At 41.9% G+C, this 25,787-nt stretch overlaps 1 protein-coding gene across 1 annotated transcript in view; it reads right to left on the bottom strand.

Moving 5' to 3' along the window:
• Window positions 1–25,787, bottom strand: part of GUCY2F (guanylate cyclase 2F, retinal) — a 99,202-nt gene that overhangs the window by 6,828 nt on the left and 66,587 nt on the right. The window contains exons 10-16 of the mRNA XM_077890404.1: window positions 23,868–24,017; window positions 20,478–20,626; window positions 18,046–18,209; window positions 17,078–17,270; window positions 13,153–13,327; window positions 7,126–7,224; window positions 3,911–4,005 (exon numbers count right to left, since the gene is read on the bottom strand). Of these exons, the coding sequence (XP_077746530.1) occupies window positions 3,911–4,005; window positions 7,126–7,224; window positions 13,153–13,327; window positions 17,078–17,270; window positions 18,046–18,209; window positions 20,478–20,626; window positions 23,868–24,017 (1,025 nt within the window). The remainder of the gene's footprint in view (window positions 1–3,910; window positions 4,006–7,125; window positions 7,225–13,152; window positions 13,328–17,077; window positions 17,271–18,045; window positions 18,210–20,477; window positions 20,627–23,867; window positions 24,018–25,787) is intronic.

The raw sequence follows: 25,787 nt of genomic DNA, 5'->3' as shown, positions 1-25,787 counted from the left end.
ATATAATGATTTGATATATATTGCATGTATACTGTAAAATGTTCATCACAGTAAGTCTAGTTAACAACTTAGACTCCAAATTTTAAATGCTCTTCTTTCTATACCATGTAACTTTTCCAACACCCTGGAGTCAAGGGACAGGTCTAGAGGCCAAAAAGCAACTGTTGAGAATTTTAAAGATTGTGATTAATGAGCTTCCTGATAATCACAGGTCAGAAGAGGCTTCTATGTAAAGAAATGGAAGCACAGAGAGGACAAAATTACTTGTCCAGTGTCACACATTGAGTCATTGATGGGACAAGAATTAGAGACCAGACATTTTGACCTTCATGACTCTGCCAACACAACCTCATTATTTCCTTTTTTTTAAGAGATGGGGGTTGGGGTAGGGCAGAAGGAGAATGAGAGAGAAAAAAAATCTTAAGTGGGCTCCATGCCTAGCACAGACCCTGACACAGGGCTCAGTCTCACAACCCCAAGATCATAACCTGAGCTGAAATCAAGAGTCGGATGCTTAAGTGACTGAGCCACTCAGGTGGCCCCAACCTCCTTAGCTCAATTGCTGGTATATGTGTGCATGTGCACATGTGTGTGTGCACATCCTTATACATGTGCAAACATATATATGAGTGTTAGGTGTTGATGATAGGGGTGGAAGTGGTTGGGGAAAAAGAGAAATCACAAATCAAACAGGACTACAGCTTAGGGGCCTGACAATCAAATCTTATTTGGCCCCAGAATTCAGAGACAAGGTCACAAGTGTCCACCTCTGGCAATGACATAAACTGGCTTAGAACAGCCATTCAGGAAAGTCTTCTCAGAATGTAAATGTACCTAAGAGGCCCTAGTAAATACAGCTGATAAGCCTAGATATATACAAAGGCTCAGCAAGAAGCTTCAGACGTCAGAAAAACAATAACTGAAATAGGACTCATGTAAGAGAAGAGGTAATAAGACGACTTATCACTAGGCAATTAGGAAAGAAATTTTTAAAAAATAGAATTGGCCAGTTACACACTGATGATTTGTTGCCAGTACAGAGGGGATTAGAGCAGGCAGTAGGACAACTTCTCAGAGGCTGAGCTTGTCAACTCTAAATGAGTCCTCCCCCAATCTACCTCAGCTTTCTCAGTTTGATGTCTTTCTTTGTAACCCCCACCCACCTAATTACTCAACTGCACTATGTTCTCTTCTCTCACCCAATCCAATCTACACCTTTGATTCCACTAGGGGAAACAACTAAGTGTTACCACTCCAGTGAAGGAGATAGAGTAGGAAAAGAGTGTTGTTATTGGATCCAATCCTTGAGTCCAAGAGAAGAAGCTCTGATAGAGGAATTTCAAGCATCAGTCAGCTGGAAGGAGAAGATGATTTCAACTATCATCTTTGCCATCACAAAGGCTATCAAATGTGGCCCTTCTGACCTATGTACTAAAGTGATTCTTGCTCTCTAGCAACACAAAGTGAACAAGGGATGGAAATGTTGAATTAGAATTTCTGAAGTGTGCTGGTGAGATGGTCTTATTGGGATATATTGCATGTCCCCAAAGGGCAAGGAGTCTTCTGTCCCCCGGTCCCTAGTATGTAATATCCAATACCTGCCTCTGGTTGGGGGCAGAGGTACAGAGGCAGAAAGGACCTCCCATTTTCTCCTTTCTTTGAGACTTCCTATTCTCTTCTTTCTTCACATTGCTCCTTCCTTTCCCTTGCCCCCCCCTTCTCTCTCATTATCTCCCTCTCAATCAGGAAGCCTCTACCACCTCACTAAGCAAAGTCTGACATGGCCTTAGGGGAAGCTCTCCCTGCCTCTTCCTCCAGCTTGCTATAGCGTGTTCCCAAATTCCTTGGGGTAAGGAAAACTGTGAAGCTGCAAAGGGTCCTTTTGAAGTAGCCCTGCTTTTGTACTCCAAACACCCAAAGGTATGATTTGTTTTTGTTTTGTTTTTGAGATTTTATTTGGGCTCGATGGGCTCTCAATCCCATGACCCTGAGATCAGGACCAGAGCCAAAACCAAGAGTTGGGCACTTAACCAACTGTCCACCCAGATGCCCCATACCACAATAGATTAACTGTCTTGATTCTTTCCCTTTTGCCTTCCTACAATCTTATCACTAAACCAAAGGGTGATTTTTCCTATTGTTTCTCATCACACTAGAATATAATCTAAAGTCCTTCCAATCGGAGGACAATCATCATATGGTTTCACTTATGGGCAGAATATAAGAAATAGTGAAAGAGATTATAAGGGAAAGGAGAGGAACTGAGTGGGAAAAATTAGGGAGACAAACCATGAGAGACTCCTAACACTGGGAAACAAACAGAGGGTTTCGGAAGGGGAGGTGGGTGCGGGAGGGGGGGAGGGGGCAATGGGTAACTGGGTGATGGGCACTGAGGAAGGCACTTGATGGGATAAGTGCTGGGTGTTATACTACATGTTGGCAAATCGAACTTAAATAAAAACAAATGTAAAAAACAATGAAGAAGTTGTCTATTCCAAAGATATGATTGTTCCCGACTGGAATTTGGGGGGCAATAAAAACCATGGGGGTGTGGGCATATGTCTCCTTTTCAGTTGCAAAATTGTCACCTTTTCAGCTCTTCAGCTTTTAAATGATGGAATCTGTGCCCAGCAATACTGAGAGGAAAGTGCCTCAGGAAATAAAGCCACCTTTATCTTCCTCTGCTAAGAAATGTCAATATAGAGAGGGATCACAAAAGCCTTGAGTGATGTGATTCACTGTTCAAATAATATTGCCACTCCCATCATCTCACTGAGTTTTCTGGAGAGGTGGGAAAAGAACCTCTGTCCACTCATAAATGACTCATCCCATCTGCTAGAAGATATTAGGATCCATTGGAAGTGAAAAACTAGAACTAGCAAGGAAAGGAAGTGATCAACTAGAATCAAACCTTCCAAACTTTAACTTCTGAAATTCTTTTACATGTAAATTGCCACTATTTGAGGAAGGCTTGCCAATGACAGGAGCAAAGTGTGCATCACTCAGTACCTGGGTTTTGCTTTGCCCAAGTATAATCACTGAGAAAATGACTCTCATGCACCATGGTACCATAGAAAGAGCACTGAGTGAGGAGTCAGACCTCCTGGGTTTTGGCCTGATTCTGCCATCAATTGACTGTGTGACCCTGATCAAGTTACTTCACCTCTCTGGGCCTTGGTTCTTTGTCTAAAAATGAAAAAGTTAGATGATCAGATGTCTAGAGTCTCATACAAATGGAGAAGCCAGGGGCTCTGGGGTTACCAGAGGAAGATGAAAAGAATCCAGTGGAGATGGCAAAAAAGAAAGAAAGAAAAGGGAAAATTATCTAATCCTGAATCCCAGATCAAGAGATAGACATAACAGAGAAAAGGTGCTACAAAATGTTTGTCTTTCACAGGAACTGACTTTATTCCTCCTGGTCCTTGGGAAAAGACATAAAGCCACTCTGTAAATGGAGGGGGGGGGTGTCAATGGTATGGATGAAAAATTAGAAAGGTGACCACTGAGCAGGCAAATAGACTTTGGCTTATTGAATCATGTCTGGAATTGCCAAAGATGAAACAAAATGGAAGTTAGAAGATGTAAATAATAGTGCAACTCACTGAAAAGCCAAATTCTGGGCAATCCTTTAAGAAAGAAAGATGCAGCTCATAGTCTGAAAAATTCAGAAGGAGTTCTAACAATCCTCCTCACTGTAGCCATATTTTAAAGAGAAGAAAACTGAGGCAAAAAGGAACACTCTCTTGGGACCATAAATTGGCTTGGAAATTCTGCCCAAATTATAGCTCTAAGTCTCAGACATCCAGGTAAACCCTTTCGGCAGATGTGTCCAAGTGGTTTGATTAAAACACACACAAACACACACACACACAAACACACACACACACACACACACAAAAGGACATTATACCCTGAGCTCTGTCCTTCCTCGAAGCTCCACTTCATAGCCCTCACTCAGAGCTTGAAGAATTGTCACCGTGCTATGACTGACATGAATGCGGTAGGCTGTAAAAGAAAGACAGGTGTGATTTTGGATTCTTCCAGGTAAAATCAGTGAGAAAATATTAATGTAATAAATACCCCCCCTCCTTTTTTTTTTTTAGTGACTCTACACATTTTATTTTTTTTTAATTTATTTTTTATTGGTGTTCAATTTACTAACATACAGAATAACCCCCCGTGTCCGTCACCCATTCACTCCCACCCCCCGCCCTTCTCCCCTTCCACCACCCCTAGTTCGTTTCCCAGAGTTAGCAGTCTTTATGTCCCCCCTCCTAAATGAAGGAGACCCTAAGGAAAGTCCCAGAGAGAGAGAGAGAGAGCTTCAGGTAGGCTTTCACAGGAGGAGGAAAAGAGAGTGGTGGCCTTCTTCTCCAGGCCCAAATAAGGTGTTAGCTATAGCACCTATCAGCCTCCTACACACTATCTCAGATGAAAGGCCATGCAATAGAAAGGTGTTAATTTAACTCCAGGGTTGTGTTTGAGAAACCAGCTACCACTACTGTGCTCTCAGCTGAAATGTGACCTCCTCAGAGGGAAGTTAGGCTCTAGCAGCTTCATCCACAGGCTACTGCTAAAGCAGAGCTCCCGAGGTCTATATATCCTACTTAAGAGACAAAAGGGTGTCTTTTAACATGCACATTCGTACAACTATCTTCCAATACTGCTGCACTTAAAATAACATCAATAAAAAAATGCCCCAAGATCTCTGTCAACATTCTATGGCAATTATAGATTTATAAATTTCCTTTGGGTGGATGCATCTAGCTGTGTACACACACGAGTGTATCTTTCCCAACTAATGAGCCCAACTTGGGATAAGAGTGTTAACATTGTGGACTATGACTAAAAATTTTATGTAGCAACTAAGTGGAATTCTTTGGTGAAGAACAATCATTTATTATTAACTCAGATAGTATCCTTGACTTTCTTGAAAAGTATTATCCTATGAAGTAAGATCTTGTTCAAGTTGAGTCTGAAATACAAGTCCAAGAGTTATTCCCACACATACTTGAGAAAATAATTCTTTTAGAAGCTGAGAACAATCTAAGCAGGAAGGCATGGCTGGAAAGAATTTCAAGAAATTTCTATGTGTTCTCGTAATAACTTGCAGATAATAACATAACATAATAACATAACTTTCCTTCGAGCTCAATACTGTTATTTGTGTCTTACTCACTAATCCATGGTCACCCAAAACCTCTGCTCAGAAAGGGTTCCTAAAAGCCACATGCTCATCTAGGTGCCCCGCTAGCCAGCCCCCTGTGCCCCATTCCACTAGCATCTGGTGGTCAGTCATAATCCTACTAGCGAGGAATACACAGGTCAAAAGAGAGAGACAGCTCATTCCAACTAGCACTCAGGGGTGTGGCAAGGAGAATCACTCCAGAACTGGGTCACCAGCTACTTCTATTCCAGAGTAAGTGAATTCAACTGGGCATAAAGTGGATATTGATGAAATTAATTTTTAATAGACCTATGACATATCCTGGTCTCATATTCAACATGAGGCTACCTCTACAAATCTTCAGTCGGGTGTGGAGCTTAATGCCCTATTTTGGTCCCAGTCATTAATTTCCAGAAAAGCACACTAACCAGCTCTTTTAGTGCTGAGACCACATATGTCTGCTTCTTTGTTTCCCTCACAATGCCTTCCTTGCATAGTCAGTACTTAACAAACAATTGCTGTGTATGATTCACTCTTTTCTTCTTCCTAGCTGATCACTGGACAAGGTGCTACCTAAATCTGAAAATTCAGTTTCTGCTCTCAGCTCTCTTTCCAATATGAAGTGAGTGGAGTTTCCCTGGTGCAGACCAGAATATGACTTCAGTCTTCTACAAGCTTACATCAGTCCAGTGTGCTGTGCCAAATCTGCATTGTGATTCCATGATCAATTTCACTTCATCTTGGGTTGCACTTTAAGAGCAGTCATATGCATGCAGTGGTTCCTGGATGACTACTTCCATGGCTTCTGCCATGTCTGTGGAGTTCGAAGACTTTCCCAGATGTGAGAAAATTTATTCTGACAACAGCTTCTAAGTTCTGTGCTGCCTCCTTAATCATGGCCGCACATGCTAGATTGACTAAGACTGGACCCATTGTGCAAGCCCATTTCTGCACATGAGTGATGAGGAGTGGGGTCAGACAGAGCACCACCCACTGTGATATAGGCCACCATATCATCAGGGACTAGTCTGCATATACTGCTGGAGTTTGGGAAGAGTTTATCTTGTCTAGCAGCTGCCAAAGCCAGGGCTTCTACGAGCTTAAGTGATTTTAAATAGAATACCCATGAAACCTGTGTATAGTACCTATTATTGTTTTCTGTGCTTTTCCTATATTAGTATAAACAAATTTTTGCTCAACCATGATAAAGGTAAAGGTATGTTGTGATTCTGACATTGCCTTAGTACCAGCAGAAAATAACCAATAAAGAGGTGCCAGTAACAGACAGATGGCGTAAATGTTTACAGTTTTATTCTCAAAGAAGGGGGAAAGAAATGGTATTTTGACACCATGCCTGTTTTGATAGAAACTAAGGGTTTTATATACAGGCAAATTGGAATTAATTATTTCAAAATTCCAAGCTCCTTAGACTGAGGGATTATTGCTAGCTAAATTCAATGGGGCTATTTGATAAAACCAGAACTCTTGGGATCCTAACTAGTTCAGAAAGAGGACTAGAGCAGCAAACAGCATTTGGGTGGGAGGCAGCTGATTCTGTGTGTGTCTCCACAAACTATTTGAAAAACTAAAAATGCCAGTCCCCTACTTTCTCTTTTCTAAACATGTCTTCCCCGAACCCACTAGGCTAGCCATTTTTTTTTCTTTACCCAAAGGACATCTTTAGTTGCTTCAATCAAATTGACTATTTCAGTGTCACTTAGCTACAGCTTCATTTCTGTAACAAGAAAGGTACATGTTTAATACAACATCACCCCCTACTGGCTTGCCATTAGAAACCAGGAAAAAAATGTGTGTAAAATCTTAATCTTCTCAAATTATCTTACTTTTTCAAAAAACATTAAAACATCAGGTATTCTGCTCTCCTTCCCTCTCTTGAAGAATAACCACTTTTTCAACGATAGGAGATTACCATCCCATCCCATCACTTAGAGACTCACGTAACCCTGTTGATTCCATCCGAGAAGCTGTGTTCACAGTGTCTCCAAATAGGCAGTATCTGGGCATGGTAAGGCCCACCACTCCAGCAACAACTGGCCCTGTAGAGTAGCAGTCAGTTGGCATTATAGTCAACAGGTATACAGACAGATGCTTAGATCTGTCAACGGGGACAAATAAGCATAAAAGCCAAACCAGAAAGGCCTCAGCAGAGACTCAGGATCCAAGCAGGTTTGTTGCAATTAAAAAAAAAAAACTGAGCCTTTGTTATGTCTTAGGGTTGGAAAGAGGGATCTCATGGGGCTATTCATTTCCCAAGAGAATTATTGCTAAGACAATTGGAAAATCTGAAAAGAAGTAGAATTGATTTTCAATCATTTGTGTTAGGGACATGGACAAGCAATATGGATAGATAATTGAAGAATTTTTAAAAATATTTTATTTATTTATTCATGACAGAAACACACAGACAGAGAGAGAGGCAGAGACACAGGCAGAGGGAGAAGCAGGATCCATGCAAGGAGCCCAACGTGGGACTCGATCCCGCGTCTCCAGGATCACACCCCGGGCCGAAGGCAGCGCTAAACCGCCACCCGGGCTGCCCTTAAGAACATTTTCTATTTGCCATTAGAATGTATTTTGTTCTTACATTTCAATATGGCCATGTTAGGTGTTCAGACAGTGAACATTACTTGAAAAAAATTTCAGAGACCATTTTGAAAACCTAATTCAGGAGTATCTAGAAAGTTCTCCACCATTACATTTCTGGACTCTGCTTTGTTTCTATTTAAAATGGTTCAACATTATCTTTTTGCTATTTCCTGAGTTTAAAAAAGAAATTAAGTGTTTTTTGCTTCAAAAAGTTATTTCTTTAAAAAAAAGTTATTTCTTTAATTTATAAGGATAAAAATAAATAAGAACTACAAAACTCGGGCAGCCCAGGTGGCTCAGCAGTTTAGCGCCGCCTTCAGCCCAGGGCCTGATCCTGCAGACCCGGGATACAGTCCCACAGCAGGCTCCCTGCATGAAGCCCGCTTCTCCCTCTCCCTCTGCCTGTGTCCCTGAGTCTGTCTCTCTCTCCCTCTCTCTCTATGTGTCTCTCATGAATAAATGAATTAAATATTAAAAAAAGAACTACAAAACTTACGTTTTTCATACTAATTCATTTCTTACCCATTCATATGCATTAATTGAGCACTGAGCTAAGGCACCATGATGAATAAAAAAGAAATGTAACACATGGTCTCAGTTCTTTACGAGTTTATAGTCAAAGAGAAGAGACTACTAAACAAGAAGCAACTAAGCAACAACCCGAGACAATGTATAATTGAAGTAACATAAATGGTAAAAGCAAAAGTGCTGTAATAATTTAGAAAATGGGAAGGGTTTTCTTTTTTTGGGGGGGGGAAGGGTTTTCTTATTAGGACATGGTTCAGTCAAGAAGAATGAAGAAGGCGGGATTTTATTTGAATCTTGATGGGTGGGTAAGATTTGAGTAGGAGAAAAGGGACATGAATCATAGATTTGTGGTTTAGATTGAGCATGGAATCTTGGGAAGCTCTTAGAGAAAGCAGTCAGCCTAGTTCAGGGGCTAGGGAAAAACTGGAGTCAAGATTGAATATTGGGCTGCACAAGATTGAGGACCTTGAACCACTAGAGAATTTTGAGCAGGGAATTATGTGACAATGATTTTTTCCTTTTTTCTTCTCAGATCAGTGTATAGAATGCATTAAAAGGGGAGAAAGTAAAATCAGGGAAACCTGTTAGGTGGCTGTTGCTATAATGCAAGCATAAGGTTGTGAATACAGGGAAGGAGATGATGGGGAGGTGAAAGAGAGACATTGTGAAAGGAGAATCAACAGATTTTTTGGCTAACAACCATGAAGAAATTGGCGTGGGCTTATGGTTTGTGGAAAAGGTGACTTGAACTTTTAGACATGTTGAATTCGAAATAATGGTGAACCATCTAAGAAGACATATACTGAAGAGCATTGGAGATGTGGAACTGAAGCACAAATGAGAGGTGAGGACTTTTCTTTAAAAGAAAAATACTGAACACTTGCTGTGTGCTAAGCATTCAGGATGCAAACATGAGTAAGAAAAGTTTCCTGTCCACAACAGGGATGTCCACTCTCACCACTGCTATTCAACATAGTACTAGAAGTCCTAGCCTCAGCAATCAGGCAACAAAAAGAAATAAAAGGCATTCAAATAGGCAAAGAAGAAGTCAAACTCTCCCTCTTCACAGATGACATAATACTGTACATAGAAAACCCAAAAGACTCCACCCCAAGATTGCTAGAACTCATACAGCAATTCGGCGGTGTGGCAGAATACAAAATCAATGCCCAGAAATCAGTGGCATTTTTATACACTCACAATGAGACTGAAGAAAGAGAAATTAAGGAGTCAATCCCATTTACAACTGCACCCAAAAGCATAAGATATCTAGGAATAAACCTAACCAAAGAGGTAAAGGATCCATACCCTAAAAACTACAGAACACTTCTGAAAGAAATTGAGGAAGACACAAAGAGATGGAAAAATATTCCATGCTCATAGATTGGAAGAATTAATATTGTAAAATGTCAATGTTACCCAGGGCAATTTACACATTTAATGCAATCCCTATCAAAATACCATGGACTTTCTTCAGAGAGTTGGAACAAATCATCTTAAGATTTGTGTGGAATCAAAAAAAAAAAAAAAGGTTTGTGTGGAATCAGAAAAGATCCCGAATAGCCAGGGGAATATTAAAAAAGAAAACCATAGCTGGGGGCATCACAATGCTGGATTTCAGGTTTTACTACAAAGCTGTGGTCATCAAGACAGTGTGGTACTGGCACAAAAACAGACACATAGATCAATGGAACAGAATAGAGAATCCAGAAGTGTACCCTCAACTTTATGGTCAACTAATATTCGATAAAGGAGGAAAGACTACCCACTGGCAAAAAGACAGTCTCTTCAATAAATGGTGCTGGGAAAATTGGACATCCACCTGCAGAAGAATGAAACTCGGCCATTCTCTTACACCATACACAAGATAAACTCAAAATGGATGAAATATCTAAATGTGAGACAGAATCCATCAAAATCCTAGAAGAGAACACAGGCAACACCCTTTTTTAACTTGGCCATGGCAACTTCTTGCAATATACATCCATGAAGGCAAGAGAAACAGAAGCAAAAATGAACTATTGGGACTTCATCAAGATAAAAAAGCTTCTGCACAGCAAAAGAAACAGTCCACAAAACTAAAAGACAACCTACAGAATGGGAGAAGACATTTGCAAATGACATATCAGATAAAGGGCTAGTATCCAAGATCTATAAAGAACTTATTAAACTCAACACCCAAGAAACAAACAATCCAATCATGAAATGGGCAAAAGATATGAACAGAAATTTCACCAAAGAAGACATAGGCATGGCCAACATGCATATGAGAAAATGCTCCGCATCACTGGCCATCAGGAAAATAGAAATCCAAACCACAATGAGATACCACCTCACACCAGTGAGAATGGTGAAGATTAAGAAGACAGGAAACAACAAATGTTGGAGAGGATGTGGAGAAAGGGGAACCCTCTTGCACTGTTGGTGGGAATGTGAACTGGTACAGCCACTCTGGAAAACTGCGTGGAGGTTCCTCAAAGAATTAAAAATAGACCTGCCCTACGACCCAGCAATTGCACTGCTGGGGATTTACCCCAAAGATTCAGATGCAATGAAACGCCGGGACACCACCCCGATGTTTATAGCAGCAATATCCACAATAGCCAAACTGTGGAAGGAGCCTTGGTGTCCACTGAAAGATGAATGGATAAAGAAGATGTGGTTTATGTATACAATGGAATATTACTCAGCCATTAGAAATGACAAATACCCACCATTTGCTTCAACGTGGATGGAACTGGAGGGTATTATGCTGAGTGAAATAAGTCAATTGAAAAAGGACAAACATTATATGGCCTCTTTTCATTTGGGGAATATAAAAATTAGTGAAAGGAATAAAGGGAAAGGAGAGAAAATGACTGAAAATATCAGTGAGGGTGACAAAACATGAGAGACACCTAACTCTGGGAAACAAAAAAGGGGTAGTGGAAAGGTGGGCGAGGGTTTGGGGTGACTGGGTGATGGGACTGAGGGGGGCACTTGGCGGGATGAGCATTGGGTGTTATGCTATATGTTGGCAAATTGAACTCCAATGAAAATTTTTTTTTAAAAAAAAGATAAGGTTCCTGTCATCAAGAAGCTTATAGTCTAAGGGTGTCTGGCTGGCTTGTTTGGTAAAGCAAGTGACTCCTGATCTTGGGGTTGTGAGTTCAAGTCCCATGTTAGATGTAGAGATTACTTTAAAATTTTTTATTTGTTTTTTTTTAAAGATTTTATTTATTCATTCGTGAAAGACACAGAGAGAGCAAGACAGTGACACAGGTAGAGGGAGAAGGAGGCTCCCCACAGGAAACCCAATGTGGGACTCGATCCCAGGACCATGAAATCATGCCCTGAGCCTAAGGCAGATGCTCAGCCACTGAGCCACCCATGCAACCCACTTAAGAAATTTTTTAAAAGGGGCATTCAGCTGTCTCAGTCAGTAGAGCATGTGACTCTTGATCTCAGGGTCATGAGTTCAAGGCTTACATGGGCCTACTTAAATTTTTTTTTAACTTTTAAAAAATATTTTTTTTATTTATTTTAGAGAGTGAGTGTGTGCAAGCAAGTGAGGGGGTAGGGGGAGAGAGAGAAGGAGAGAGAATCTCAAGCAAACTCCCTGCTGAGTGTGAATTCCACAACCCTGAAATCATGACTTGAGCCAAAACCAAGAGTTGGATGCTCAAGTGATTAAGCCACTTGGGCACCATCCTCCCCAAAGAATTAAGAAGCCTAAAGTCTAATGAAGGAGAGACATATAAACAGATTATGCTGTTGACTATAAGAAGGATCAATAGAAAGAAGCAAGAGTAGAAGCAAGGAGATGTTATTGCAGTGATCCAGGCAAAAGATGCTGGTGGCCTAGACTTGAATCATGAGAGGCAAATACAGACAAGACAGATTCAAGAAATATTTAGAAGATAAGATGCTTAAGACTTGGTAAATGGTTGAATGGTGAAATTCAGGGTGAGAGAAGAGTCAAGGAGGATGACTCCCAAGACTAACTGGATTAACTAGGTGAATGGTAGTGCCACCAACTGAAATGGAGAATACAGTAAGAGGAGGAAGCTTATGTGGGAAGAAAATAATTCTGTTTCAGATTTGAGTCTGAGATCCACATAGAACATTCAGATGGAAATTTCAGCAGCAAGTCTGATACACAAGATTGAAGCTTAAGGGAGAAGACATGTGCAGAAGTGGGGCTGGAAGTCATCAGCATACAAGTGGTAGTTAAACCATAGACATGGCAGAGAAGAGTATGTAAGGGGAATAAAAAAGTGAATGAATGATAGAACTTTGGGGGATTATCAATATTTAAGGGGCAGACAGAAACAGAAGAGATGATCAGACAATGGTAGAAAATGAAAGCCAGGATGAAGTGGGTTGAGAAACAGAAATCAAGACATGCAGAGAGCAAGGAGACCACAACTCAGAGCTTTGCAGACAATAGGAGAGCAGCCACAGTTAGAGAGCAGAAGTTGCTAAGAGAGCCAGTGAGTATAATGGAAAAAAAGCATTCAGAGAGTGATGAGCATGTCATAAAAGCCAGTTGAGGGAAGTTGTAAGTATAAAGTATTGAGGGGTGCACTACCCTTTTTCTAGTCTTCCCTTGAGGCACATAGGAAATGTCTCAAACAAGAAAGGTCGATTGAAAGGGTTTGGTACCTAGAACAAGGACTGCTGCCCACTGGGTTAGTACAGGTGCTGGGAAGAGAATAAACCTTGGGTAGGCATAAAGAAATTAGGCAGCACTAGACGCCTAGATAATCCAGCTGCCAGTAATCAGAGAAGAACTATCCTCCCCCACCTTTTCTAATTTTCCCTTGAAGTACATGTGCATGTCTTTTCTTACTTTAGCTGGCTTTCGTTACCTGAATGCAGGCCTATTCTAATCCGGACTGGCACCTCTGGCATGTGTCGCATCTTGAAGGTACCCACAGAGCTCAGGATATCTAGGGACATGTTTGCAATCTCAGCTGCATGCCGACTTCCATTCCTGTTTGGGAGCCCTGAGGCCACCATGTAAGCATCTCCAATGGTCTCTACCTGGGAATCAGGGGAAATAGAATAAGTAGGCAAATAACATGTGTGTGTGTGTGTGTGTGTGTGTGTGTGTTTGTTTTACAGAGTTTAAGGGGTATGAGGGAGGCTTATTTCTTGTGAAATAAAGAAGATGGAGAGAGACTGTCAGAGGTTCAAGGTCTAACTACACTTTAGAATCATTTAAGGAGCTTTATGTCAAAAATACATATATACATGTATTTAATACATATATACATATGTATTACATATGTCCATTACATACATATACATATGTATGTAATTACATATGTATATCACATACACATAATATATATTATATAATACATATAATATATATATTAATGTTTAGGTCCCACACCCACAGATTCTAAATGAAGCTACTTTACAGGTTCCTGGAGAGCCCTAGAGAACTATCAGGCCCAAAGTAATTCCTGAGGGAAGGGAAAGGGAAGATTTCTGGGACTACCCATATATGTCCATGGAAGAGCACCCCAGGAGAAAGTGCATATGGTGCTCCTCTAGCAAGTATTTCTCTAGAAGACTTTAGGTAAATGAGCTAGGTCAGCCTTAAGGCAAGTATAGAGAAAGGGAAAGAAAGAGGGGTCTTTCTGCTTTGCCTTGCTAATATAATGGAGTTAGTTTTGTAGTCCCTTTGGTATGAGAACTGAATCTTTTTCCAACAGCTACCGCCTCGTCTCCTAGTGCCACATCTCTAAGGGGCAGCAATACCTGCCCTCAACTCCTTTGAGACACCTGTAAAGAAAGGGAAATCTGTATTCCTCATCTTCCCAAAAGAAGTGTGCTTACTCTTTTATTTTTTTTTAATTTTTATTTATTTATGATAGTCACAGAGAGAGAGAGAGAGGCAGAGACATAAGCAGGCTCCATGCACCGGGAGCCCGACGTAGGATTCGATCCCAGGTCTCCAGGATCGTGCCTTGGGCCAAAGGCAGGCGCCAAACCGCTGCACCACCCAGGGATCCCTGCTTACTCTTTTAGGTAACTACTAAGTTGAAGCTTTTTGAGTAAATCCAAAAGACAAGTAAGCTGGAAGGACTTCCATGAAATGTGCCAGTCAGACTCAGCTAGTACCAAGGTTGGATCCACTTAAAATCCATGTTCTTCTAGAAAACTGCACTAACAGTGCAATAGTTCAGACCACGAAATTCTGATATCATACTGCCTTGGTTAGAATCCCAGCTGCACTGTTTACAAACTGTGTGGCTTTGCCAAGTCACTTAACTTCTCGGGGCTTTAGTATCCTTTTTTTTTAAGATAGGGATAATCACAGTATCTACCTTACAGTTTCCTAAGGACTAAATAACTTAATATATGCCAAAGCACCTAAAGCCTGCATGGTGGATAAGTACAAGCTATCATCATCATCACCAAACTGATATGTCTTGACACAAGCTCTGGGATGATGGCTATGACTCCACTCCAGAGAAAGTTTAGTGATCAGCAATAGGCTTCTCATCATAACTTTCTATATAGCCAGTAACAACGTTGCTTTCAATCCATGGGACTTTGCACCTCACCATACTTCCATACAGGGCCTCCCTTACCTGGTGCAATTGGAGAAAGGGATCCCTACCCTCAAATATGCATGCCTGCCTGCACCGAGGAAGGCAACAGGTACAAGGGAAATATATGGGAGGGAGAGAGTCACAGACTGGCTATTATTAAAGAATAGTCGTTGACATTTGCCCAAAACGAGTCAGTCACACAGGAGTCCCCACAGATATGGATGAGGAGATTAGAAGGTAGGGAGCATGGGCAGTGCCTAGCCTTGGTATGGAACTGCTATAGGGGACTCTGAGTGGCATGAGCCAGCAGAAGGACCAGAAAGGGCAGAGGAGGTATAGAAAGGGGTCTGGTGGATATTGGGTGGTGGCAGGAGAATGGAAATTGAAAACAAATCACCAGCTTCATAATTCTGCAGTAACCTTCTCACTTCCATTTCAGATTATCAAGTGCCAGGGGAGGTGATTCCAATTTTACAGGTAAAGAAAATGAAAACACAAATGGGTTTGGTGACCCACTGCTGGTTCAATTTTATTTCCTTTGCACTGTTGTTTTTAATAAACAGGACTGAAAAAATAGATTTCATTTTTGTATTTGTATAGCTGTGCTCTATCCTGGAAACAGCCCACTGACTCCCTACTGCAGCCATGAAGTACCAAAATATCTTATGGCCTCATCCCTAAGACTTCCAACAATTGTCTGAACAGTATCAGCTGCACTGATTAAACCAGTGGCTGTGTTATTGCCCACACTGAATCATCTTTGATTTTAGTTTCAACTGAATCAGCTTTCAGTGATTTGTTTTTCTCTTCAGGCTGCTTGAGTTCAACAAGTTAAGACAGGTAGTCTGATTCCATGGATTTTTCCTCCATGTGGTTTTCATGTGTGCTTCTTCATTAGTTTGCAGCTCCTGGTGATTGACAGGTATGATGTCTATTTCCGAGCCCTATTTAGGTGGCTTGGCCTATCCCTGAGGCTTTCTACCTGACCTGAAAGGGCCCTGTCTAATCTGAGATAAACACACTGCCCTGTGTGTGATTTGAGAGTTAGAACATTTCAGACTACTGTGAAGGATCCAGTGAATGGAGGTACTCATTCCCCACTTCTACCTTGGTTCCTGGGATAAAGGAGCTGTCTAAAGTTTGGGATGCCTGGGGCATATCTCTCCATTAATAAGACAAGTATCCATGTTGTAGATAACGTGGAAATGGCCTTGCACAGCTATAAGATTTTTAATCATTTTCTGCCTAGAGATAAGACACATAAAAAATCAAGGGTAAGGAAGCATGGTACTCAAATGAGTGAATGTGGTCATCTGTTCTCTGCTCATCTTCTGCAACCTTGATAAGAAGAGTGGAAATTGACAGCTGGAGGGATGGGAGGAAGGTGGGAGCAGGGGGTTGAACCTCATAGTTAATGACTTCTTTAGACCTCAGTCCACTACGTGAGCTCTTGGTTACCCTGTAGCAATCCCAAAGAGCCTCAGGTCTAATAGTTCTTTGATGTATGTAATGCCAGAGTTCCCTCCTGTATAAAAATGGTACTTAAGGGACTAAACCAAATTTTAATAGCATCTATTAGACCTACACAAGTTTTACCAAGATGAACTCTGTAGCACTCACCAACTGCAGGTAATGCACCAATGCTTATTCTGTCTCCCCTTCAATACCTAGCATGATGTGGTTACTGTGGTTACTTAGCCACTGAAGTGCAATAACCCTTTTGATTCCAACCTCTTCTTAGTCTCAGTTCTAGAAAACGGCTCAAGAGAAATCTGACTAGCAATCTCTTCCTGAGTTTATCCTGTTATTTTGTAAAGTGTGAAATTTTATGCTTTCTGTCTGGCCTTCACTTCTAATAATATGCCAATGGAAGTGGTATATTATTTAAATTTTACTTCATTAATCAGAAAGGGAGACAAACTATGAGAGATGCTTTACTATAGGAAACAAACTGAGGGTTGCTGGAGGGGAGGTGGGCCGGGGGGACAGGGTAATTGGATGTTGACCATTAAGGGAGGCACGTGATGTGATGAGCACTGGATGTTATACACAACTGATGAATATTGAACTCTACATCTGAAACTAAAATAAATAAATAAATAATAAATAAATAAATCTCCTTTCATAACAACATTCAGTAAAATTCCATTTTAATTTTGGAATATATACAGAAGAGCCTTATGTAAAAATTCCTCTCTAGAATATATTTCTCTGCTGAGTAACTTACCTTGTAGACATCATGACTGCCAATGATGGCATCAAAGAGTGTGTACAGGTCATTGAGAAGATCCACCACCTCAATGGGCTCACTCATGGCTGAGATGGTGGTAAAGCCCACAATGTCACTGAAGTACAAGGTGACCAAGTCAAAGCCCTCAGGTTCAACTGTGCAGCCCTTTTTGAGGGATTCAGCAACTGATCTGAAAAACAGACACAGCTATTCCTCAGAGGGCACAAGGCTTCCTGCATGCCACACACACATCTGCTAGAACACAATTTCTCCAAAATCACTGCCAAGTAAATGATGAGGAAGAATGTCATCTGGATGAAAACATTAATTCTTTCATTTAGTCTATAAATATATTTTGAGTGCTTATGATGTGCCAGGCATTGTGCCAGATACAGGGATACAGCATTGAACAGACAGCCATGGTCTGTGTTTTTGTTGAGATTTTTCAGCTAACCTTTTTCCTCAGTTGTCCTTTCACTCAAGGAATGTTCCCAGGTTATTGCTTTGCATGAGATCAGTTTCCTCAATTATCTCCTAGAAGATCATGTTACAACATAATCAGGTGCCTTGGAAATTTTGGAAATAGTATCAACAGGTAAGGCTTTGAATTAAGGAAGGAAAAACATAGAAAAACAACTCTTCTACTCTCCTCTAGGAGCTCAAAGAACTGCTTCCTTTTAATTGGTCAGCTTCCAAGCAAAGTCATGAAGTGACACATAGAAAAACTGCAGCACCAAAAACTTAAATGACCAGTATGCTCCACAGGTAGTGGGAAATTAGGAAGGTGTGCTCTACTCCCTTGGTTTCCAATTCATCTTTGATTTGAAGGTGTGACTCAAGCCTACTGGGAGTAGAGAGGGTGCAGGACAGGGGGAGGGAGCAGTTAGTTGATGGGCAATTTTTTTTCTATTTTTAATAGAACACACTGTTACAAGGATTCACACTCCTCAGGTGTTCACACATACGGTGGTAGCATCTGTGTTAGAAGCTTTTCCGTTTTCTGTTTTTCAATTTCCAGCTCTTCTGTCCGTTCCTGGATCAAATCTTCCAAGTTGCTAGAATATTGCTCCAACATCCGAAGCATGGAATCAATGATATTGGTCTTCTTCCCTTTATTGAAAGTTTTAAACTGGAAGTAAAACAGAAAAAGGAGTGAAGGAGTTTTCACTCTTCAAACTCAGAGATGATAGAGTAGGACCCCTTATCACAAATCCCTTCCTCTAAAATGCCATTGCACAAGAAGTAAACCTAGGTATAAATAGGAAAATTCACCACTCAAAGTCATTGTTACCCTGACCCATTCACAGGCTCATTTTCCCTGAGTACTTCTTTCCGCCACCCTTCTGGCTCTTTGAAGTCTGAGCAAAGGTCTTCTGGGAAGAATTCTCCAGCTCTCAGATGCTGTCACATGAGTAGTAACCACTTCAAAGTCAATAGGATCTCATCTTGAGCCCAGGCCATTTGTGAGTGGGATAAGGGGAAAGAAGTCATGAAGTACTATTTTACCATTCTGGATAATCAACCTACTAAATCATCCTTACTTCTAATACCACTGTGTTACCAGTTCTTGGACAGTGGATGGTTCCCTGACCTCTTAAATATGACCCAAGAACCACATGATAAGATCTACCCCTATTTCTTACCATCTTACCATGGGGGCCAGGAATAATGATGTACCCTAGCATCTACCCTTCATGTCAGTTAGGGTCATGTAGAAATTCAACTAACTGTCTTGCCCCATTATATGCCCTGATCCTTTAGATGTGGCTGCATGCCATGGATTTTTAATGTGCCCTCCAGAAACCCTGTCCATCTACAGAGGCAGGGAGCTTGGCATAGCATTGGAATCACTTGGGGGTAGCTCCTCCTTGCTGATGTGTTCAGCATGCACAAGGCCATGTTTACAACAATGAAAAGACTGGTGGTAGTTTTTCTGAGCAGACATCTAGGAATTTGTCCCAATGAACCCTCTTACACAGCTGGGCCACACATGCTCCTCTTAGTACTCAATGCCCCAAAGCTGATACTAGGGAGTTTCCTTCTGAGCCTGGTCCACATCTACAGGTCTACAAAGGTCCTACAGGTAATCTCAGTAGCCTGCTCAGATGTTGAAGGCTCCCCTATTGCCTAACCCAGGGAGCCTCCTTCTCCTTCTCTTCCTATTTAAGTTTTATTAGCTGCAGGAGTTGGCAGGCTATCCTGGTCTTTCAGATGGTCTCAACTTCCATTGAAGCATTTCAGTGATGGCAGCCCCACCAGTAACTTGTTTGAAGGCTGTATGATGTGTACTCCTTCTATCTATCACCAGCTTCCCTGCTGCCTTCTGAAATAACATCTCTAGCATCAACACAAGGGCAAATGCTTTTTCTCTTGCCTCATGGTAAGTTTTCAGAAATGTGACCTTCATGGTCCTTTGCCTTTTCCATACTATTGAACACCTGCCTGAGTGTCCTCAAGAAACCCAGCCAGACTAATGGAGGCATTGTTAGCTGGGGACATGGATGACTTCATATGCAGGGCCCCTCGGGCTTTCAATCCAACTCTTTCTTTTTTCTGCCTCAGATACCTGCCACTCACAAAGCATCTCAGTGCTGTACTCCAGCCAGGCTCAAAACTCTCTCCACCAGAGCTCACACAGCACTCACAGAAAGCACCCTCAGTTTCGGTATCTCGTAGTTTCAACACAACCATAAGCTGCATGTTCCAATATAGGAACTGTACCCTAGTTCCCCTCAGCAGTGCTCTCTCTGTCCTTTCCTCATTTCTCCTATTTATTCTCCAACTCTAGGGAAAGAATCAGCCTCTATAGAAATTCAGTCTCATAAGTAGAGAGGTTACCATTTTTCTTGCACTCTGTTGCCTCAAGTAGTTCCCTGAGAACCTTAAAAATCTGCTTTTGTACTCCCATTTGCACTTTCTTCCATCATGAGCATTCTTTCAAACACTACCTTTCTTGACCCCTCAAAACCACCTAGCATCACTTTGATGGTATACTCATCAGAACTTTCTGGGATCTTCAAAGCAAATGTGGCTCTATGAGGACCTACATCTATTCTATGATACCCATCTTTTAACAGTCTCAATGCCATTACCTTGCAAATACCCAATAGTTCAATTCTATTTCTGAAAGGTCAGTTAGGTCAGACTGTGGATGGTCTGGAACATATACAGAAGAACATTAAAACCAACCATTGCACTCTTGGAGGATGTACCAGGGATATTCCACTATCAAAGGCCTCTAAACAACCACCCCAATGCTTCTTCCCCAAGAGGAGTGATATTTTTTTCTCTTGAAAGGGTTTCCTTTCACAATATGATGAGAACCCAAGGAGTTAGTTTTGGGTAAGCTGGCTTTAGGATGACTTCTGGGCAGTGCTAAGATTCACAGAGTCCTTACCTGATTAAGTATTTCATCAAAAGTTGGTCGCTGTTCTGCAGGTTCAGCCCAGCACTGCTTCATCAGCTGGAGACATTCTGGAGGGGCATATTCAGGAGGAACCACTGGTCTGTACACAGGCGGAGGCTTCTTAAGTCTGTCTATGATTTCTGTACAGAAGTAAGAAGGGAAAGTTTCATAAAACCCCAGAAAGAACACCAAGATTTGGCAAAGATCATTGAGGTTTAGCAAAGAAAGAGATTAATTAGGAAAAGATTCACAGAAAAGCCATCTCCTTTGCTTTCTCCTTAGATGGCTTGCATATAAATTGTATCTGAGCAAAGGAAATATTAGTCAAGTGAGGAGGGGGCAAAAAATTGATCAACTGGGCTATTGGTATCATTTAGGCTCAGCTTTAACCTGCTGGTTTTAGGTTTTAGTTGTGGCCTATCTGATGTCAGTTCTAACACTACACCTCCAATGATCTGGCTCCCTTCGTTTACACCCAAATCATTTAAAGTTTCCAATGCCAGGCAGTCCGCCGGGTGGCTCAGCAATTTAGTGCTGCCTTCAGCCCAGGGCATGATCCTGGAGTCCCAGGATCAAGTCCCAGGTCGGGCTCCCTGCATGGGGCCTGCTATTTCCTCTGCCTGTATCTCTGCCTCTGTGTGTGTGTGTGTCTCTCATGAATGGATAAATAAAATCTTAAAAAAATAAATAAATAAAGTTTCCAATCCCCACAGTAGACCCACTTAGCCTTCCCTGAAGGCCCAGGCCCAGGCCCAGCCAGATCCATGCTGTGAGCCCTGCCTGGCCCCTAGGAAAGAGGATTAAGAACTCCAATAAATAGTTCAAGACCTCATCTAGATCCCCCTGGCTGCTTGTCCTTGAACTCCACTTTCAGTGAAACATTTACTATGTATCAGACTATGGGCTAATGACTTTGAATGCATTCTTTCATTAGATTCTCACTACAAACAGACGAGGTAGGAACTCTTATTTTTATTTTACAGGAGGTGAAAATGAGGGACAGAGAGAAAGTAAATTGCTCAAAGTCATATGACTAACAAGTGACAGAATTTGAATTTGACCCCAGGCAGTCTCAATCTACTATGTTGTCCTGTTTCTAAATGCCTCAATCTTCAACTGGGAGTTCCAAAATTCCCTATTCAGACCCAAAAGCCACTAGTGACTGAGAGGTCAAGATTAGGCAGACTGAACAAGAGTGAAAACTCCCTGGAAGTAGAAAATAGTTAGCCTTCAATGTCCTCAGCAACCCACAGCAGACCTCAAACTGTTCTCTCTGCTTCCAGTCTAGCCTTCTGCAAAACATTCTTAAAACACAAATTTAGCCATGTCACTTTCTTGCTTAAAGCTCATTCACGACTTCTCATAACACATAGGGTAAAACCCAAGCCCTATCTCGTCAGCTCATTTCTTATCCCTAACCCCCTCCCCATAGCCTCAACTCCAACAGGCACCAAACCTTGCTTGCCCCACTGGTGTGTTCTGCCCACCTCTGCATTGGCTGTAACACTCCAACTGTGCTGCTTTATACCATAGTGAGTGTTCCCTTGCTTCCATGAAAGGGAAGGTTTCTGCCTCTGACTTCTCAGTCCCTTGTGACATTACGCTCCTGCTCCTTTAACCCAGGTTGGCCTATATCGGTAATGGCTTCTCCATTGCAGCGCCCAACTCTCAGTGTAATAGATTGCGTGCAAACCAGTCCCTTGGAGTGTGACTGCCTTCATTCACTCTCCAGTAAAGGGAGTCCTTAGCCTTCTACCAGAACACCATTGAGTTGAATGGGTTACCTCTCTGCTTAAGCCCAGTATAATTCGTGCCCTTGAGGAGGTTATAGTCCAATTGAAGAGCTAAACAATGACCAACAATATATGTGCTGCCGAAGCAAGCACAACAATGACCAACAATATAAGCATTCTAGCAGACATTATACACAGATAAGCACAGAGGGGGCACCTGGCCCACATTGAAGAGGTCAGAGAAGGCTTTCCAGAGCAGGTGACAAAAATTGGATGGGGCAAAGTGGAGAGAAGGTAGGGGCATTCCAGGGACTGTGAGAAGCTCTCCTGAAAGCACACAGGTAGCTGGAGTGTAGGGAATGACAGAAGATAAGCTTAGAGAGGTGGCTAGGGGCCAGATTTCAAAAAGCCTTGTATGTCATGTGAGGAATCTGGGCTTCATTTGACAAGTGATGGGGAACAGTTAGGGAGTTTTGAGTAGAGGAATGATATGGGACTCTGAGTGGGGCAAAGAATAGCTAAGTATTTGGGGTTTTTTTGTTTTGTTTTGTCTACATTTTATATTTTTTTCCTTTGAAACAAATTTAGACTCCAGAAAAGTTATCAAACTATTATAATAATTGCCTGTATACCCTTCACTCAGCTTCCTCTAATGTTAATATAACCATAGTATGAAGGAAATTAATATTGGTACATTACTATTACTACTGTTCTAGTCTTTATTTGAATTTCATCAATTTCATCCCTAATATCCCTTTTCTGTCCCACAATCCAACTCAAGATCCCATATTGTATTTAGTTATTGTGTCTCAGTCAGCTTCAGTCTGTGATGGTTCCTCATTCTGCCTGTCTTTTATGACTTTGATACTTTTGATGAGTACTGGCCAATTATTTTGTAGAATGTCTCTCATTTGGGGGGTGTCTGATGTTTTCTCCTGGGTTGCTTGTTATGCATTTTTTTGCAAAAATTCCACAAGGTGATATTGTGCCCTTGTCAGTGCACTGCGTCAGGGGGTACATGATGTCAACGTGCCTTGATCATTTGGTAAAGGTGGTATCTGCAGGATCATTCTCCACTAGTAAACTTAATATTTTTCCATTTGTAATTACTAAGTATGCAGTGGGTTCATACTCTCAGGATATGCAAATATCCTGTTTCCCCTCAAACTTTTGCCCAGTGATTTTACCATTCCTTTATGTATTATGCCTGACAGGCAGCAGCCATTTTGGTGAAAGATGAAGATAAAAGCCTAAGGCATGTCACAGGGAAAGTATGGAAGACCTTGCCATCCAGGAGCATCATGAAGGGTACTGAGATACCTGGCAGAAACTGTCCCAAAGTAGAGGAGGCTGCTAAAAAAAAAAAAAAAAAAAAAAAAAAGCCAACATAGGTCCTGTAGGAGGTCCTTGGCTTATGTCACAATTTGGAAAGGGCCAGCTTCTTGGGTTGGGGAACTTCTTCCAAATTCCTAAATCTGTTTGGCTTTAAGTCCCACCTGCGCATAACACAGACTATTTGCAGACTAGTAGGCAGTTAGCACAAACACATAACTGTATTCACTCTTCTGGCAAATTACAACAGCCTGGGTTAGGCTGATGATCTGGGTCATGGTGGGCCCCTGGTGGCCTTTTCTCACTTCCCACTTACCTTTGGCAGGCAGATCCATCATGCAGAATGGGGTGCCTCGGACCATCACTTCTTGCATGATGATGGCAAAGCTATAGACATCTCCTGCAAAATAACCTAACCTGCTGCCCTTTGGGGCTCTCAACAGTTCAGGGGCCGTCCATAGCAACTCTGAAAAGAAAGCATTGTGTAGTGAATGCAGAGAGGATTAACTGACAGCATTTGCAATGCCCTGAAAGGTTCCAAGGGTGCTGTTTCATTGACTGCTTTACATTTTTATTAGCATGTGGCATGGCATGCCCCCCGGGGTCCAAAGCTATGAATGCATGCCCCCCGGGGTCCAAAGCTATGAATCTAAGAAATTGCACACAGAAAAAGCACACCAACTCTCCCCACTCCAGGACCATGCAAGCAGATATAGCGGCGGTGTGGGGCAAGGCAGAGAAGCTCAAAGTAGAAAAACTATCTGGCACTTGCTTTCTTGCTCTCTTGAGCCTGCAAGTAGCAATTGACAGGCTTCCAGGGAAAGGCAAGTGCACAGCCACTCTGGTTGCCATGGATTTGCTATTTGCTAAGATCTATATGTGTCTGGTAATTTGATTGTGCCAGGGCTCAAGGATTCCCAAGTTGCTTTCTCCAGGTCTTCTCTAAGAGGATTAGAGGATCTCCAGGCCTCCTCTATTCCTCACAGAGCAAAAAGATGCAACAATTCCTTCAAGTTAGTTCTACAAATATTTATTGAGCGTCTATTATGTACCAGGCACTAGGTTCAGGAGAATGGCGCCAGAGATGAATTAGACCTTGCCTCTGCCCTTGTAGAGTTCACAGAGCAGTGGGCAACACAGACATGTGAATCCCTAACTGCAATACACGTCAGGGCCACTTAAGAAATATATAAAGAAATACACAATGGGGCAACTGGGTGGCTCAGTCAGTTAAGCATCCAACTCTTGGTTTTGGCACAGGTCAAGATCCCAGGGTCGTGAGATGGAGCCCCACTGTCAGACTGTGTGTTCTGCGTGGAATCTGCTTGAGATTCTCTCTCTCCCTCTGCTCCTCCCTCCGATCATATGCTTCAGTCTCATAACTAACTAACTAACTAAATAAATAAATAAATAAATAAATAAACATTAGTGATGTAAATGGAATAGTCAAAAGTTGGAGGGAGCACTTTACACAGAATCGTATTAAATTGCCATTTCTGTGAGTCAAAAATGATTGAATATTGACAATTCCATGATGCTCAAACAGAGAGAGAGAGAGAGAGAAAACTGAGCTGATCAAATTAATCCAGGAAGGCTTCCTGGAAAAGTTAGATCTTAAAGGAGCTTGTTAAAAAGGTCAAGGATGTAGTTTCCTAGAGCTGATAGGGTAAGGGCTTTACAGGGAGAAAGAACAGTACGTGCAAAAGAACAAGAAGTAGAAAGGAGCAAATTGCAGATGGGGGTCGGGGTAAGCAGATTAGCTTGGCTGAAGAGAAGGGCTCTGTTAAGGAATAATGAGAAATGAGAAATGGGGTTGATGAAGTGGGGGAGGGAGGGTTGCTAGAAGAATGAGGGCAGAAGGTGAGAGGCCCTGAGAGCCAAATGAAGGCATTTGGAGTGAATACAAAAGGCAGTAGGGGTGCGGGAGCTGGAGAGGGATTTGATGAAAGCTGTGTTCCGAAGATTAATCTGGCAACCTGCATAGGCTGGATTGAAGGAAAGAGGCTGGAGTCAGGGAGACTGGCTAGGAAGTTATTACAGTAAGAGCTGGAGGGGAAGTGAAAGGGGCCTAAGTCGGGGTGGGGGCAGCAGCTGGACAGGGAACCAGAGACACAGGAAGGCTATGATGGAGAAGGTAGTGACAGCGCTGGGGATGGACTCATTGTGCTCCTTGGAGGGGAAAGGTTTGGAGTAAACCAGGGTTGAACTCCAGAAAGGAAGGCTGGAGAAGAGTGTC

Source organism: Canis aureus, chromosome X (genome assembly GCF_053574225.1).
Source record: "Canis aureus isolate CA01 chromosome X, VMU_Caureus_v.1.0, whole genome shotgun sequence".
Lineage (NCBI taxonomy): Eukaryota > Metazoa > Chordata > Mammalia > Carnivora > Canidae > Canis > Canis aureus.
Note: the sequence above shows the minus strand (reverse complement) of the source record. Positions and strands in the feature narration are given on the sequence as shown.